Raw genomic sequence first — 11,444 nt, forward strand, 5'->3', positions numbered from 1 at the left:
GAAATTTGGAACGAAGCGCTTTCAACCCAAAGCCACTTGAAAGGAGAGCGCGTCGTTTCACGCACGTACGTGTGTTTGGGTGAATCTCACGCTGTACCTCCTCCCTCCTACTGTCCTCACAAGGAGGCAGTGCTATGTCGCTCGGGAGGGACCTCGGAGCTGCTGTGAGGAACCACTGTCCCCGCCCGCCACCGGCCGAGGACACGGCACGCCCCAAACCCCTGCGAGGTGCACGGGCCCGACGGCCCGTCTGTCCTTGGACCGTTTCCCCAGGAGGGACGTGGGCAGAGGACGGCCCCGGGAACGCCCCGACGTGTGAGTGTGAGTGTGAGCGGAGTCCCCGCTCCCGCCCCGGGCCCCCCGGGCCCCCCACCTACCGGTGAAGCCCTGCACACACTCGCAGGTGTAGCCGCCCTCACGGCTGCGGCAGTGGCCGTGGGCGCCGCACGGGCCGGAGTAGCAGAGGTCGATCTCGGTCTCGCAGTAGTCGCCCGTGAAGCCAGGCGGGCAGCGGCAGCGCAGGCCGTGCACGGGGTGGATGGGCCGGAAGAGCACGGCGCCGGAGCTGAGGAAGGGCGCCGAGGAGTCGAAGCGCAGCACCGACACGCACTTCATGTAGTTCTCGCACGGCTCCCGCAGGCAGATGTTGTCGTCGAAGGGCAGCACGCGCTGCGCGGACACGGCCGTCAGCAGCGTCCGGTTCAGGTAGATGTGCTCCTGCAGGTCCTCCGACGCGAAGAACCGGCCCCGCGCGCCGGGCAGCAGCGCCGAGAAGCTCACGTTCAGGATGCTGGCGCTGACGTCCGTGTCGTTCTGGATGTTGAAGACGAAGACGTCGTCCTTGCTGGTGGACAGCACCGTGGCCACCCCCTCCACGAAGAGGGACAGCAGTGGGGACAGGAACCTCTCCTGCGACATGTTCTCCAGGCGCACGGTGATGCTGTTGGTCAGCATGTCGTCGGTGATGATGGTGACCCGCAGGGTGCAGAGCGCCGTGACGCTGTGGACGCCGTCTGGGGACACAGGGGGGCGGGGTCACTCGGATGCCCACCCACGGGTGCCCCGAACCACCCCGACTCCCCTCTTCCCAGCCCCCATCCCTCTCCCTCCACACCCAGTTCCCAAAAGCTCAGCTCCCACGGTGCCCATTTTTCTCAGAAGCCCCCTCCTCGGTGGATCCCCAACCACTCGGCAGGACGTCCGATGGCCCCTCTGCCCCAGAGACCCCCCCCACCTCACCCGCTTTGCTCCAGACACGCGAGGACACTGAGCCGCTTTACACCTCTGCCCCTGCTCCGGCCAGCAGGAGACCCCACCTCAACCCCACCCACCCCCCTGGCCCAGCTCAGACCCCCAGGGTCCAGGGTGCTCCAGGATGGTCCCACCCAACGCTGTGTTAAAGGTTTCTCTTCCCGTAGCTGCACCCCACGTACCTCTACGCACCCAGCTGGGGAGACCTGAACGGATGCGGCTTCAGCGAGACACACACCAGGTGGTGACGCTGTGCCTCAGCCAACACAAGCAAACAGTCACGGAAGGCGGCACTCGGTGTTTTGAGACGAAAAAGGGTGCAGTATTTTGGTTACAGAGTCGAACGCACAATCAGTCCTGAACCCAGCATCGAAGGAGCTATCGGGGCTGGTGCTAGGGGCTCCCCACGATGGCGACGGAGCCACCCCTTCAGCCTCCCTGACACCCTGAGAGGCACGGCCGCCCCCGCCCAGGGGGTGGTCACCTGCCTCCCAACCCTGCCTCGAGTGTGCCAAGGGACCCTAGAAAACCTGGCCAAGTCACATCCTTCTGCCTCTGCTCTGATTTAGTGTCCCCACAGCTCTGATCCGTCCCCGCCCCTCCCCCTGCCTGTGTCCGCCCAGTGTCCATGGGGCGCAGAGCCATCTGTGCAAGCCTGTGAGCCCCCAGCCTGTGAAGCCCCCGCCCCAGCCCTCTCACGGCGTATAACCTGTCCAAACGGCAGAAAAATAAACACTCCGGAAGCCACAGCACCCTCGGTGCTTGTGTGACTGTCACGGCAAATCCGAGGTTCCGAGAGCGTCCGAGAAAAGCGGCATCATCCACTGGACGAGTGAGAAAAACATACAGGAAGCTTCACGCCCGAGAACACAGGCCGGCGGGAGGGAGGCCCAGCTCCCAGCCCAGCAACACCACGGCTTCTGCGTCGGGCACCGAGCACATACTACTGCTGTCACACCTAGTCCTCACGATGAGCTGGCAGGGCCGAATTTAGAAAATGACAATACCTGTACCACCTGGCTGTGGGAAGGGCACGCAAAGGCCGGCATCGAGCCCAGAGGCCCGCGAGGCGAGGGCTGCTCCGTCTGCAGCGCAGACGGCTGACAGCGCAGACCGCGTCTGCAGCTCCCGTGCAAAGGGCCTGTGGCGACCACCAATAGGTAATGAGGAAAAATAAACAAAGGCAAAAGAAAATGGCCACGCTCCCGTGGCAGACGCCCCACGGAGGCGCCGCCCCTCCACGCCCCGTCGAGGCGGGCATTGATCCCCCTCCGCTCGCACGTGGGCTGGACCCGCGGCTGCCCGTTTCCCTCCAGCACGCAGCCCCCGCAGTCATCCTAGAATGTCGACCCCATCACGCCACTCCCTTGCGGCCCCCAAGGGCACCCAGAATAAGCCGCGCACCACTCACCCCATCTTACGGTCCTACATGACATGACGCCCCCGTGTCACCCCTGCTCCCTCTCCCTGACCCAGGGCCTCTGCACACCTCGCTTCCTGCCTGCAGCCCTGACCACCCTGCGGCCTCTCCCTCGGCCGTCCGGGTCTCAGCTGAATGGCCCTCATCGGAGGGGCCTTCTGCACCGCTCCCCCCTGCTCAGCCGCACCCCTGCTTTAATCCCACACAGCCCGATGTCATTCTTATTTGCTCATATCTGTCCTCCCCGCCCCCTCCACCCCCGAGTCTGTGAGGACCGAGAACCTGTAGGTCTTGTTTCTGCCCAATTCGCCTCGTCTGGTGTAGTTCTTGGCACTCGGAGCTGCTGGATAAACACTCGTGGAAGGCGGGGGCCAGGCAGGGTGAAGGCTTCCAGTGGCACCCCTTTCACCCCAAGACTGACATTTGCACAAACGACACCAGAGACTCCGTTTCTGCATGTGAGCTATTTTTCTCCTGAGTCTGTCTTTCTTCTCTGTTTTGCAAAGGCCCCTTATAATAATAGAGGATATAGGATGCCGTTTATTTCCTGGTGGCAACTGTTACGAAACATGCTTTCAAGCTTCAACCACAGGTGGATTTGTTCTGGCCCAAAACGCGAAGGTCATGCTGATTTTAAGCCCGAAGCCCAGACTGTCTCGGTGCTCTGGGTTACTGTGGGTTACCTCTGGGTGGGGTGGGGTGGGGGCTCCGGGGCCCGGACCCTCCCGAAGGCAGCTCAGGAGGGCACAGCACAGAAAGGGGACAGACATCTTCATTCAGGGACAAAATGACTCGACCAGAAAGAGCATTAAATAGTAACCCTCATTAAACGTGCTGGAAAACGAAATACTCTCCTTACCATCGACCTTACTACTAATTTCTTTCAAGACCATGGATCACCCTGGACACCCCAGGTCCTGGGAGACGATTTCTGAGTCACCTCGTTGCCCCCGAGTCGCAGGGGGAAAGAAAGGATGGCAGAGTGTGCAGCTGCAGGTACTTCCCGTAAAAGCCCAGACAGCGCATGTGAAGGAGGGGTCCACAGTCCTGTCCACCCTGCCTCTGGTAAAAGGATAATGTCCTCCATCACCGTGTCCCTCGTGGTGGACTCACGCCAAAACACCAGAGGAAGAGGCCACACCATGGCCCCGAAGGAGCCAGGCCCGCAGGGGACCGGATAGAGCCACACTTTCGAGATTTGGGGCCCGGATGGCCCCGGGGGGCCGCAGGGAGGTGGGTCTCCAGGGAGGAATGGCCTTTGTCACAAAAGAGGAAACATCTTCCAGGCACCAATGTGAAAACGCGGTCAGCAGGAGAGTGTGTCAGTGTCCTAGGGCCGCTGTGACAAGGCACCACAGACTCTCGGTCTGGCGGCCCCGAGGGAGGGTCCCTTCCGTGCCTCTCCCAGGGTCCGGTGGCTGCTGGTCATCCTCTGACATTCCTGGCTTGTAGATGCAGCACACTAATCTCTGCGTCCTCGTCACGTGGCCTTCTGCCGAGGGGGTCTGTGTCCAAATTACCCTCTCAAAAGGACAGCGGTCGTTGGATTAGGGCCCACCGAATCCAGGCGACCTCATCTCAAAACTTGCCCTGATCACTCTGCACAGGTGCTGCCTCCAAGTGCCATCCCCCCCGAGGTCCCAGGTGGACATGAGCTGGGGGACACTATCGCACCCAGACGGACGTGCGGTTGTGGGGAGACAAGGTCACGGCGGCAGGTGGGGGTCCTCTGCTGCTGCCGGCTTCCTGGGCTCTTGGCGGGGTGGACACAGGAGACACGTCCTCACAGAGAGGATGGGGCCACACCTGCCTGCAGCTGCTCCCCACTAACATCTCTCCCAGGACTGCCCCGTCGGTCCTAGCCACAGCCCAGAGGGGCACCACCGCTGGTCCCTCACAGATGAGGGAAGTCAGCAACAAAGAGCCCGACCAATGAGCCCAGCCCAGGTCACCTGGGCAGCAAGTGGCAGGCCCAGACTGACTGGGCTCAAGCCCCACCGATGGTGGACAGCGGGCTCAGAAGACCGTGGTCCCGGTCTGGGGGCCCATGGAGGACACGGGGAGGACAGGGCAGTTTCTGAGCACCCAGGGCCTTGGGGACAATGCCGTGACTCTGGGCCACCTGCAACTGGACGTGCAGCCAACACCAGGAGGGAGCAGGACCATGCACTGTGAGTCTGTCACCCTACCCCCATGCACACCACGGTCTCGGGAGGCCCCTCTGCCTTCTGCCGCCAGCGCCCTGCCAGGCCTGGGTGACATAGTCCATGACATCAGGCCGGCTATGGCCGCATCCACAGGGCAATGTTTGCTGTCCAGCCGGTTTGAAACAAAGGCTGTGCTCCCGTCCCTCCTCCTGCCCCCTCCCGAGGCCTCACAACACGGGGGCCCCCAAAGCCAGGGAACTCTGAAGTGGATCCTGAAGTGGGGTTACTTGTTTTCTGAGGCCGGACTGAGGGCGGACGGCAGGTGTGATGTTTTGATCCACTACCCGGAGGGCGGCTGGTTTTTTTCCTTTACGGATGAGAGAAGCTGAACCTACAACCCCGACTCGGGATACCCGCTCACTCCACAGGAACAGGGTGACAGAAGCGTTCGGGGGGCCACGGGGGTGAATGCTGGTGCCAGGCCTGGCGGGCACGCCATACAGGGGCGGGGCGGCTTGTCCCACCCCGCAGGTGTGCACAAACACCCAGACGTTCGTGCTTGCTCTCAGCCGGTCTGGGATTTACCTGGCAGGCCCCCTGCGAGGCGCTGGACGAGCGGGCGCAGCTGTGCCCGGCACTGGGGGTGACGAGGGCAGAGCCAGCAGCTCCTTCCTTGCTGCCCCCACATATGCCGTGACCTCGGCTGGGCAATGGGGAGGGAGGGTCCACTCCAATCTCCCCAAGCAGCCCAGGCCCTGGGTTTCTCCTTGCTCAGAACCCAAACCCTCCCCCTGTAATTTCTACCACTGCTGGAGGCAGGGTCTTCACACGCCTCCCCACGCAGGTGCCTGCTCTCAGCCCCCAGGCCCTCCCCGCACCCATCGATGCTCATCTCCAGGCTCCTATTCTAGGGGACCCAGCCCCCAGGCACAGCATGCACCCTCCCCATCATCATCTGAGTCCCTCGGTCCCTTCTTCCTTCAGCTAAAATGACACTGAGCACCCCCCAGCCCTTCCCCTGGCCCCCTCGTCCAGCTGTGCCCCATGTGTGCTCGCTCCCCGTTCAGAGAGGACAGCCAGGCTCTGGAGCTCATGACCCCTCCCCAGTCCTGAACTAGCTCATCATGTCTAAGCTAGGTGGAAGCTTCTGGAAGGCTGCACTATAACAGGCCCACTGACCCACAGGAAGGTCCGGCCTGACCCCAAGCCACAGCAGTCGTGGGGCAGAGACTCAGACAAAGTACGGCCTCGTCAAGACAAAGGACGTTCACTTAAGAGTTAAGGATCAGTTCCTGGAAAAGCCCACCACAGGGTGAACACGTGACCCGGGTGTCAGGTGGGATTCAAAAGCACCTAAACACACACCCACACTAAAACCTGTACACAGAAGCCCACAGCGCCACAGCAGCCGGAAAGCGCAAACCGGAATGTCCCATCGGCTGATGAGCGGATCACAAATGTTTCGCTTCGTAGCCGTCATTTTCCAAGTCCACTGAAGGACGGTTATCCAGCCACAAAAAGAAACGAAGCTCCGGTTCATGCTACAATGCGGACGAATCGAACACACTGTGCTAGGTGAAGAGGCCGCACCATGCAGGAGCCCGTTTCTGTGGGCAGTCCAGAACCGGGCGAGTCCAGACGGACGGCAGGCTGGTGGGACCAGGCGGGGTGGGGGGTGGGGAGTCGCCGTCTCATGGGTGTGGGCTTTCTCTGGGGTGACAAACATTCTGGAGTTAGAGGTGATGGTCGCACCACGTCATGAATGTGCTAAATGCCACAGACTGGTTCACTCTGAAACGGTTGACTTTATGTCATGTGATTTTCACCTCAATTTTAAAAAAGGAAAAGAGTTAAGAATCGACTCAATAAAAATGTGCTTTATTTTGCTTGAGATCACCCAAAGGGATAAGAACTATTTTAAAAGGCACTGGAAGAACAACTTCCTTAAAACTCAGGGATACCTGAGGCCCGAGGAGGGGTCCACGGCTGTGAGAGGAGACGGGCGGGAAGCCACGTGCTGGCCTTGGCGAGATGTGACGAGCTCGCCCCCGCCCCCCGATACGGAACACTGCGAAGGAAATGTGCGCACGGGAGGGCCACGCGCGCATGAGGGCCCCGCGCACAGGAGGGCCACCAACACGGGAGGGCCACGCGCACGGGAGGGCCACCAACACGGGAGGGTCATGCGCATGGGAGGGCCACCAACACGGGAGGGCCACGCGCATGGGAGGGCCACCAACACGGGAGGGTCATGCGCACACAAGGGCCCCGTGCACGGGAGGGCCACGCGCACACGGGAGGGCCACACACCCGCAGTGGACACAGGCCGCCTCCGGCCCAGCGGGGCCACGTGGGGAGTCTCATCGGGCGTCTGCCGCTGCCCTGGTCTAATGTCACCTCAAGCACTGATTGAATGGTCCCGAAGTCTGGGCTCACTGAACTCCCTGCAGGGCTGTGCGGTGACCGCCAGGCTGACAGGCTATTAGAGATCGAGGGGCCAGCCTGGGGCCCCCGCCCTCCTGGGAGCCGTGACCGGGGCTTGCCTCTGCCAACAGGGAGCCCGCCCGGCCTCCCTCTTCCCCACCTGAGCCAGGAAGAGGGCCTGGGAAAATGCGCCACGTTCCCTGAGGCAAAAATTTGACACCAAATTGGATTTAAAAGAGCTAGAGAGCGCCCCGCCTTCCTCTCAGCCAAAGGACGTGCACCAGTGTGACCCCGTGGCCCCAAGCACCCCCCAGAGACACACTCACGTGTCCCCATCAAGCGGCGGCTGGCAGCCCACGAGAGCTGCACCACAGACGAGATTTCTAACGAACACGCCGCCCCGGCCGGGCCTGCTGGCTGCTGAGCCCGGCGCCTGTCGTCACTGCCACTGACACGCAGCTCGCCGCCAGCCCACAGACCCGGGGGTGACCGGTGCCGGTCTGAACGGTGCCATTCAGCACTTGGCCAAGCGGACATCACAGTGCGCTTCTCCTGCCACCTGGACAGTCAGGTAGGCAGGTGACCGCTGGCCGGGCCGGGGCAGGGGCAGTAAACCGCAGGTGGCACTCAGGCATGCCATCTCTCCGTCCCTGCCCCTCTCCTGAGCTGAAGCTCTCCGTACGCCCCCTGCAGCACGGGCTACACAACGCCCCCCGGGCTGCTCCTTTGGCCCTCGACCCCCACGCTTGCCAGCAGTGCCTCTGAGACCCCATCTGTGGGAACCACCGGTGACAAGCTCCTGAACCTCCGTGAGCCTCAGTTTCCACATCAATAAACCCAGAAACGTCGGGACCTCCGGCCCCCCAGAGCCCCGTGAGAACTGCAGGCGCCACTCGACTCTCATGATCTAGTCTCTGTGCTTCTCCCGCACTCCAGCGAGGGGACCGGGCAGACCGCTGCCCCTGTGATGAGGAACCTGGGGCCTAGAGAGGCGGAGGGGCTGGGCTGAGAACGCACAGCTGTCGAGTCACAGGACACGGGTCGTGATCTTCCCGAGGCTACTCTGCTGTTTCACACGAACGCCTTCCAGAGAGAAAATAATTATTAACTGCACAGGCTTAACGGGGAGAGGGAGCTGCAAGGGTTACTAATGCCACTAATTTGTACCTATTCAGGAGCGAATGTGTAACAACAAAGGCAGCTGGAACCCACAGCGTCAGACACTGTCTCTTTTGCCTCCGGGCAAGTAAGCACAACAAGCCCAGGGCGAATTGGGGAGACAAAACCCAGAAGGTTCCCCAGGCTCCCACATCCCCGCCCAGCCCCACGAGCCTGTAGGGAAGGGCCCAGAAGCCCGGGTGAATGGGGCAAGAGAAACTGGGCTGCAGGTGGCCGGCTGCAGCGGTGGGGACCCGCACGGGGGACCTGGCATCCACGCGGCCCTCCTGCCAAGGCCGCTCGGCCCCTGCGAGAGACAGGGCCCTTCCTCCCAGCCCAGCCTCGTCCATGGCAGCCGCTGCTGCAGCCTTAGCCCTCAAGAGACAGACGGCAAATGATGGGGAAGAGAGGGCCTCCCTCCTGAGCCCCAAACGCTCCCCACTCACGGGACTGGAAAGCCCTTCAGAATAAGTTCGCTGAGACTGCTTTTGAAATACAAACACCACTGAGAGGCGATATTAAGCCCCCGACCCCGTTGGTGGGTTAGCTCCTCAAGTCGGAGGGGCTGGGGGCAGCCCAGGACCCCCCAGGGCGGGGGCAGCTGCCCTCACACACCACAAAGGCCCCTCGGCTACTCACTGCTACAGCCGCTCTGGGCGGGCACAGAATGCTGCCTTCAGTGTCCCTATGGCCGCCGAAGATACTGGAGTAAGCATGCTCAGGGACCTCACCCACATGCTGCCCAGTGGGGCAACACCCAGCCTGGCATCCCACCAACAGTGGGGGACAACCACCCACCCATCACGTTTGCCACTTCCAGGGACCCCTCCCTCAAACGGAGTGAGGCGCTGGCGGGTCATTTTCTTTTGGGGAAATGACCAAACATTGGCCCAGGCGGCTATTAATTTACAACTTATATCGCAGCTGCCGAGATCAGAACTGTAGGGTGGTTTTTTCTTCCTGGTTAAATATTTGCTAAGAAAATTCCGATCCTAAATTTCAAGAGACTGGTTTGGCGTGACATTCGGAGGGCAGGGCCCAGGAGTTTCAGATGACTAACCGGGGACTGCTGTGGAAGGAGCCAGGAGTGACAGACCCTCCCGTCGAGCGCACCTTCAGCGAACGGAGTGTGCACGTCAGCTCCCTTCCTCCGCGTCGTGACAGACGCCTTACGACCTGCTTCTCCGTGGCCGAGGCGTTTCATTCACTTCTTTCGGGTGTCTGTCCCTTTCGGCGTTCGGAGTGGGACGAAAACCCCGTCGCACCTCCCACGGGGCCCTAGTGGGGAGCCAGCCCTCCGTCCCCGTGTTCCGAGTCCTCCCTCCCTCCCCCTGAAATTAATGAGCGGCAGGCCTACTCCGAAGATGGCGAGCGAGAAGATTCTGGAAAGGCCCAGAACCCCGCTGGGACGGGATGAGGCCCGCGAGCCAGCAGACAACTCAGAGCGCAGGGAGGCAGCTGCGTCTGGCTCATTGTCGGGGCGCCTGGCTCATTGTCGGGGCGTCTGGCTCATTGTCGGGGTGCCTGGCTCATTGTCGGGGCGCCTGGGAAGGGCGGAACTTCTCAGAGGAGCCGAAACAGCTGCCTGGCTGACTCCGTCCCTTTCACAGCACCCCCAGTCCGAGCGTCTGCAGATTGCCGGGGAGCAGAGGCTGCGTCCCCCCAGACGGGCGACGGGCAGGGCCCTGGTCCGCGTCCGTCCAGGTCTGTGTCGGCGGCACAAGCCCCACCGTCTGGGGACCGGGCTGGAGCTGCTGCTCGGTGGCCACCCCCGGACGGAGGGAGAAGCGGAGCCGTGTCCTGCTTTGGTGAACCACGGCGGGGCCGCACTGCAACAATGACGCGCTCCACGGCCCAACCTAGTCCCGCTCTTCACGCGGTTTAATGATTCAGGGACTTTTCAAAGTTTCACAGCAGAACACGGTCCACATCGAAGGTTCTCTGAGGTGCGTCCTGGTCCAACACCCACCCCCACCTGTCAGCCCCCTCCCTCTGTGCCCCAGCCCTGCAGGTACCTGGCTCCCAGGACGAACTCGCGGCTGAGCACCTACTATGCGCATGGCCAGGGCCTCTCGCCCCTCTTGCACGTGGTGCTCCCTCATACTCATATACACACTCACACACTCATACACACTCACACACAACCTATACTCATATACACTCACACACATAACTCACACTCATACGCTCATACACATAACTCATACACACATGCACACTCACAATCACATGCATACTCGTGTGCACACACACTCACGTGCACATTCACACTCATATACACTCACACATAACATACATTCATACACACTCACATACACTCATACACTCCCACACACAACTCATACACATACACTCACATACACACTCGCACTCATACACTCACACACAACTCATACTCACATGCACACTCACACACATACATAATTCATAGTCATATACACACACATAACTCACTCATACTCACACTCACACACGTAACTCATACGCTCATGTGCACACTCACATTCGCATGCACTCACACACTCATACACACACAACTCATACACACACAACTCACACACATATAACTCATACTCATACACACTCATGCACACTCACACACACATAACGCATACACTCATATACACTCACACACAACTCACACTCACATAACTCACACTCACATACACTCACACACACATCTCATACACATACACTCACATAACTCTCACACACACTCACACTCATACACACACATAACACACTCATACTCACACACAGTCACATGCACACACACTCATACACACATTCGTGCTCACACACTCTCACATTCACACCTACACACACTTCCCGACTTCAGAAGCAGAATGGCAGCTCCGCGTTCTCAGCGGTGCCTCTCGTTTGGGTCTGGACAGATGGAGGAGACTAACGTCAGCTATCCCGTTATCAAGTGATTAAGAGATGACTTAAAAACAACAAACTGGAGTCTCACTGAAGTACCCAAGGGCCCCGAGAAGTACGTGCAAGTCCACGGGGATACTAGAGTTGACCACATTCACGATTCA

General features: G+C 60.5%; 1 protein-coding gene across 1 annotated transcript in view; it reads right to left on the reverse strand.

The window, feature by feature from the left end:
- The window catches only part of CELSR1 (cadherin EGF LAG seven-pass G-type receptor 1), a gene marked incomplete at its 5' end in the record, with an annotated part of 124,261 nt that overhangs the window by 79,822 nt on the left and 32,995 nt on the right, over window positions 1-11,444 (reverse strand). Inside the window, one exon of the mRNA XM_023523686.1 lies at window positions 378-1,013. Coding sequence (XP_023379454.1) covers window positions 378-1,013 — 636 coding nt within the window. The remainder of the gene's footprint in view (window positions 1-377; window positions 1,014-11,444) is intronic.

Source organism: Pteropus vampyrus, unplaced genomic scaffold (assembly GCF_000151845.1).
Source record: "Pteropus vampyrus isolate Shadow unplaced genomic scaffold, Pvam_2.0 Scaffold401, whole genome shotgun sequence".
In the NCBI taxonomy this organism is placed as follows: Eukaryota; Metazoa; Chordata; class Mammalia; order Chiroptera; family Pteropodidae; genus Pteropus; species Pteropus vampyrus.